The sequence below is a fragment of the Chelonia mydas genome, chromosome 2, assembly GCF_015237465.2.
Source record: "Chelonia mydas isolate rCheMyd1 chromosome 2, rCheMyd1.pri.v2, whole genome shotgun sequence".
NCBI classification, from domain to species: domain Eukaryota; kingdom Metazoa; phylum Chordata; order Testudines; family Cheloniidae; genus Chelonia; species Chelonia mydas.
Window position 1 is genome coordinate 62,771,763 of NC_057850.1, and position 6,714 is coordinate 62,778,476.

Consider the following 6,714-nt stretch of genomic DNA (forward strand, 5'->3'; position numbering starts at 1 on the left):
GATATATGTACGTAACTCCTGCTATGCACATATTAGGAGGATATATACACCTTAGAGCTCCCAGTATGACATCTTCTGAAATGACATATTACAATTCTAGAGTTAATAAGATCAAAGTGTAAAGTCAAGTCCTCGAAATTGCTCTCCTTACTCTGGGTTCTTCAAAGGGAGTTTTGCCTGAGCAAATACGGGGGCAGCCTCCAACACTGTAAGATGACCCAATTCAGGAAAGCTTGTGCTTAAGTAGCTTCCTGAATCAGGGCCTAATAATGCCCTATTCAATTTGAGGCTCTTTCCAGAACACTTGTGTGACAGGGCACACTGGCCCCACACTGGTCATGCCCCCTCTGCCCTGATGGGCATGCTCCAGCTGGGATATAAAAGGGTACAGCTTGGCTCATTCAGGGCTGACCGCTGAAGAGGGAAGACACATGCTGCAAGCTCCAGCCTGGGAGCTGCTGAAGCAACAGATGGTGGAAGACAGAGATGCTGAGACCCAGGATAATGCCCCAGCTCCCGCAGATGCCCAAGTCACACAGGCTGAGGAGACTATGGACTTCTGGGACACCAGGACCACTACACAAGGGACAGGGTAGGAAGTAGCTCAGGGGGACTAGGCATTGTACCGAGCGGTGTCAGTGTGTTTCGGGAGGATTCCCTGCTGACCCAGTGGCGAGCATACTTGCCACTGTCATGGCCCTGAGCTGGGACCCGGTGGAGCAGGGAGGGCCCAGGTCCCCCTACCCAGTCGCCACACCTCCACCCCCATCCAAGGTGGCGGCCCACTCCCCTGACTGGCCGCTAGACCAAACAACCCTACCGAAGAGGACCATTATGCTGACTCTGGCCATTGGGCCACTCGGCCCTGCTGAACAGGGCAGCCCTGTTGACTTACTGGTAGGCCACAAAGCACTGAGAGAGGGCAGCCATATTGACTTTTACCGCCAGGCCAAGCTATCCCAAGACAAGGGATGGTTGTATAGACTCAGCCGTGGGGTCATCTTTACCCGCACTTTGTCCCAAGAAGGGACGGGGTGCACTTGCCCTCTGACACCTTGCATTATACATATTTATGCAGATTTACATTTTAAGAAATGTACATTTATATAAAACCATACAAGATTAACCGGGGAATGCCTTTGGGGTGTTCACTAGTGTGCATTGTATTGAGTCTATTGCACTTAAGACTGAACTATAGTCAGTACCAAATCTGAAAGGTTATGTGGGCAGTTTGGTGTATGCATTTTTGTAGATCAAAATGTAGAAATGAAAATAATGACATTTTAAAAATATTTTTTTACTGAAATCTCACATGCACACACAACACTCCGTGTTTACAAACAATTCTTCTTGAAGATAGTAAGCCATAGTATTTTACCATTAGAGAAAGGATGGTGTAGAGACCCCACACAAACACCATGGTCATTCAATGACTGTGGTTCTCTTCCCAATAGCATTTTTCTATATACAAGCATAATGGGCAAAAGTAAGAGGGGAAAATAGATATGATGGGGAAAGGTTGTGAGGGAACCAGCAAAACTGTGCTGAGAAGCCAGCACACATCACAAATGTGGCAAGAATTTTTAGAGGCAGTTAGAACGGAATCCTAAAAGAGATTATGGGCCTGATTCTCCACTATCTTACAACAGTTTTACACTGGCATGACTCCATTTACTTTAATGAAATGCCCCTGGTATCAAATTGGTGTAACACAGTGGAAAGGCAGCTCTGGTCCAAAGGTCTAATTTTGAGCAACTAACTAAAATCAAATATGAGATGCTCCAAAGCCAAGGATTGTGTCAGTGTGACAGACACTCCACTTAGGGATAATACTATCATTTGTATAGAAGGACTTCTGAAGGGTTCATGCAGGGTTCATGCACTAGGAAACATTCAGGGCACACCCTGAGTGTTGTGTAGGAGCAGTGCACACACTGCTCCTTCCAAGGACATGGACCATGGGAAGTCGCCCAGAGGACATGAACCGTGGGAAGCTTCCTTGGACTGGGCTCAAGGCCTGAGAGCAAGGAATGTAGTAGATAGAAGTTAAGAATATTAATCAAAGTCATATTATTCCTTTTGTTGTTTCCTTTTGCGGTTGGAGTATGTAATGCGCATGAGTGGAGAAAGAATAAAAGAGAGGGTGGAAAGCCGACACGGCAGACCTTCCCGCTTGCTTGCTAAAAGCTTTGTTTGTCTTGCATTTGAACCACAACAGACTTCCAATTCCAAACATCAGTACATCTACACAATAATAGAAGTGTCCTGTTTGCAAGGATTCTCAACTTTTTTTTTTCTGAGACCCCCCAACATGCAATAAAAACTTCATGGCCCACAACTACTGTTTTTCTGCATATAAGAGCCAGGGCCAGCATTAGGGGGTAGAAAGCAGGAGTTGCCCTAGGCCCCACTCCACAGTGGGCCCTGTGAAGCTAAATTGCTCAGACTTTGGCTTCAGCCCCGGGTGGTGGGGCTTGGGTCATCAGGCTTCAGCCCCACGTGGTAGGGCTTTGGCTTTCTGCCTTTGACCCAAACAAGTCTAATGCCAACCCTGCTTGGCGGACCTCCTGAAACCTGCTTGTGGGCCCCCAGGGGTCCCCAGGCCCCTGGTTGAGAACCACTGCTGTGTTGGATATCAAATATATCTGAAATATGTGTTTTATCGGCAGTCACCAGGGAGATGTGAGCAGCACAATCCACTTCACAAACAAAGAGAATTGCAAGTTAAGTATTTTCATGAAGATTTTTGGCTGTCTGACTTTTCAGCTGGTGTCTATACAGTTCTTAATCAAAAAAGTCTTGAATTGTTCACATAATCCCTTTCTATTGACCTATTTTGGTTTTCTTTGGTGTGGTCTAACAGACTTATTGAGAGCGTGAACTGTTTCTTGTGTGAAAATTCACTACTTATTTTTTAAAGCATTGCCATCTTTCTATTTTTCTAAAGTTTTCTCAACCCATAGAAATCATTTGTATTTTTCCATTGCTACAAATTAGCAAAACAAGTACTTTGGCTTCTGTAGCACTTAATCTAAACATAGTCCACAGTCAGTAATATGTCTTTCACCTCTCCATAAATGGATGCAAGGTAAAATAAATCTCTCTTAATGATAGTAATGTCTGGGGATGCAGTTTTGTTGGGTATGCTTTATACTCATGACTTCTGTGATGAAACAGATCTAAAATCCCCTGTGGTGACAATTCCTACAAACATAAATTCAACACCACCGCCACTGAGATCATTGTGAGTACGTTGGCTCGAGTTCATGTCTACTAGATTAAATCTTAGGTTTAACACATATTTATACTGCAGTTTTTATTTTTATGTTTTTAATGAAAATAAATTACACTAGAAGCATTTGGCTAGACATGGATTGATCAGTCACTAAAACCTATGGATGTTATAGTAGACTGTACCTAAGGTATGTATTTTTATAAAACAGGAAAGTACAGTAGAAAAATCTATATATTAAAAGTCTACAGTTTGAAAGTTCTTAGATCATTTGATGGGTCTCTTATAAAACATGATACCTTTTTTGAAAGATTTTATCTGCAGTACTCTACATATTATGATGGCTATTCATACTTTACTTCTTCAGTTTTTATAGCCTCCAAGTAATCTTACAGAATAGTAAATACTGTTACTATAACCTTCATAGCTGTGTTAGTGTTATATTTTTAAAGATGAAGTATCTGATTCTCCTCACACACATCAGTGTAAATCAGAAATAACTCCATAGTAGTCAATAGGTTACAGGAGTGTAAAACAAGTCCAGGGGATCAAGGCCACAGCTTTATAAACAAAGATTGGTTAATATTAAAAGTACAAATTTTGAATACATGAAATCCCTTTCCCTTTTGTTAGTTTATTTTATTCAGGTTTTAACACTGCACCCTCCCCATGGTATTTAAGACTATCTGAATAGGAGATAATACTAATGAACCAATTTACACCAGCTGAGGATTTGACTAATACTTTGAAAATGAATGATGTTCTTAAAGTGAAGTATTGAATATGTTGTGTTTAACAGTCCATTAATAATTCTCATGAAACAGAAGCCTTTTCTAGAGGTTTAGCAGGAAGCTAGGATGACTGCCAAATGATCATATTCTGTAATCAACGGATAATTTTACTTTACACATACACTTGCACACCCACAGGCTGAAGAACCCACACTTATCCAAAGAAATATCATGTGGCAAAAAAGATGGCTCTGAATCAGTAGAAAAGAAAAAAATCTTTTTAAATTCTCATGGGATTAGAGACTGACTGTTAAAGGAAGAGCATTATTTTATCACTCAGCTAATGAGCCATACAAGGACTTGTTATTGCTCAGTATAGTTCTGTTCTGACAACACTACTTTGAAACAAATATGCCAACTTTAATACACAAAGAAAACAAGACACATTTTCAATTGTGTCAATTACATATCAGGGTGTATGTAATTGAAATAAAACACTTGGGAGGAAATACTCAGAAGGATGTGCAGATTTTGCCTTTTTAAGCACAAAGAGATTTTTGTACATTCCACAATGGATCTGACACAAAAGAAGATTGGTGGCTCCTGACCTCAATGAAGTGACTAGAAAATAAACAGCAGAGTCCAATGACAGGTCCCAACAAACATGTCCTAAAAGTGTCATTCTTGTGCTAGGCTATCATATAGAACTTAGTCTCTCAGTCGCTTTCATTTCATATTACACACACACACCGGCATCCGCGGACCCCAATGCTGCCTGAACACCTTGATCTTATACTGATCATGAAGCGATTTTAACACAAGGCTGTCAACCTGAGACAATGTGAATGGGTGTGATTTCCAAAAAAATCTGAGTGAGATTTTTAAAATCTAGTTCAAACAGATTGGTTGGGGGGGGGGAGGAAGGAGGGGGTTGAGGAAGAGAGAGACTCGAAATGAATTCAGAAATCCTTCAAGCACATGAGACTTGGCCGGCATAGAAAAGCTGGAGACCCGAAAGAGAACCCCCTAGAGACCCGAAAGAGAAACTGGGCAACGTTAAACAGAGCCTGGCCCTGGGATGGGAGCAGATCCCCCCCAACACGAACAGATTTCAAACCAAACACATTTGTTTTAACATAAAAATTCAAAACTTAACCACAGGGCGCACGAGTTAGCTGTGCTCCCCGGGTGAGAGCGGGGGATCAGGTGGGGATGGGTCACGCACTCAGAGGTGCCTGGTTAGTGAGCACTCACCAGAGGCACCGAGGAGAGCGCAATGAACCCCTGCACCGCAACAGCCCTAAAGCAGCTGGCAGTGCCCGATACACGAGATCTGCACGCAGGGAGCCCGAGAGACAAACGGCTTGGGCATCCCGCCAGCTGCAGCGTGCACGGGACCATCACCCCCAGCGGAGGGGCTGGCAGTGCCCTGGGAGTGCTGGGAGAGGCATCCCGCCAGCTACAGCGAGCACGGGACCATCACCCCCAGCGGAGGGGCTGGCAGTGCCCCGGGAGTGCTGGGAGAGGGGCGGGGAGAGGCATCCCGCCAGCTGCAGCGAGCACGGGACCAGCAGCCCCACGCTGGCGGTGCCCGGGTGCGGAGCGCGGGTCAGGCACTCACCAGCTGCAGCGCGCAGAGGAAGATGAGCGTGCAGCGCCCGGTGCAGCAGCCCATGGTGGTGGCTGCCGGTGCCCGATCCCTGCTTCTCTCTCTCTCTCTCTCTCCTTCCTTCCGCTAAGGCTGCCCCGGAGGCGACGCGGCGCTCACCGCATCCGGACCGACCCGCTGCCCGGCTTCTTCCCCGCGGGAGGCGCGTCGCTTCCTCGGGATTCTTCCCTCCTTTGTGGCGGGCAGGAGCCGGGCGAGTGGTGTCCGGCGGAGCTCAGCGCCAGCCGGGCGAGCGGAGCATCCGGCGGCGGGCTCTGGCCAGCCACGAGCTGCTGCGGCTGTCGGTGGTCGCGGGTCGGGGGCGGCGCGTGCGGAGGGGAGCAGAGCGGTGGGGCTGGGGGCGGGCAGAGGGAGTTTGCGGTGGGGGAGGGGTGTTTGGGGGCTGGGATAATGGGGGGAGCGTCTGGGCGGGCGGCTCGGAGGGGGGGGGCTGTAGTGAGATGCCGGGACGCCGTGGGCTGTGTGACTGGCTGGGGAGGGGGCGTGGGGGGGGGGGAGTGAATGGTTGAGGGAGCGTGGGCGGGAGGCTGCTGCTGAGCAGGCTCCGGGGTGCCGCTTTCCGCTCGCTAGTGCTTGGTGCGAGAGTCTTCCCGGGAAAGTTCAAGGGACTTGGGTGGCTGGGCGCGGGGAGCTGGCTGGAGAGAAGTGCGGGGGAGGCGATGACGCTTTGCTGCTGGGTGGGGCTTGCACTCGACCCCACCCACTGCCCTTCCCCGTGTTCACAGCTGGGGCCGGGGAGCGAAAGGGGCGGGGGAGCCTGGCTCCATTGTTCACAGGTCTGTACTGGCACTGGGAGACCCCGCCGGGGGCAGTGGGGAAGGGCGCCAAGGCTTTCGGAAAGCAAGGGGGGGGGGCATTGGTGTGTCTGTGGAGGGCGAAGGGAGACGCGTGGGCAGCAGAAGGGGCCAGCAGGACTTGATCGGGCTGCCACTGAGGCACTGATCGCACGGTTCGGCTGGTGCCTCTGGCTGCTTTGGATGTTAAAGAGCGCAATCATCTCGCAGCAGTTTCTATCCCTCGGAAAAGAAGGAGCGTGCAAGCATCTCAGCCGCCCGGGTTAGTAAAACCCTGCTCTGAAATGC

General features: G+C 48.1%; 1 protein-coding gene across 5 annotated transcripts in view; it reads right to left on the reverse strand.

Moving 5' to 3' along the window:
- The window catches only part of NKAIN3 (sodium/potassium transporting ATPase interacting 3), a 514,014-nt gene extending 507,767 nt beyond the window's left edge, over positions 1-6,247 (reverse strand). For 4 of the 5 annotated variants that reach the window (XM_037892541.2, XM_043539579.1, XM_037892543.2 and 1 more), the window contains exon 1: positions 5,585-6,221. In XM_037892541.2, the coding sequence (XP_037748469.1) occupies positions 5,585-5,638 (54 nt within the window). In that variant the 5' untranslated portion in view covers positions 5,639-6,221. Of the gene's footprint in view, positions 1-5,584 lie in introns of all 5 variants that reach the window. The other variant, XM_037892542.2, reaches the window with a different exon arrangement.
- Between the last annotated feature and the right edge of the window lie 467 nt (positions 6,248-6,714).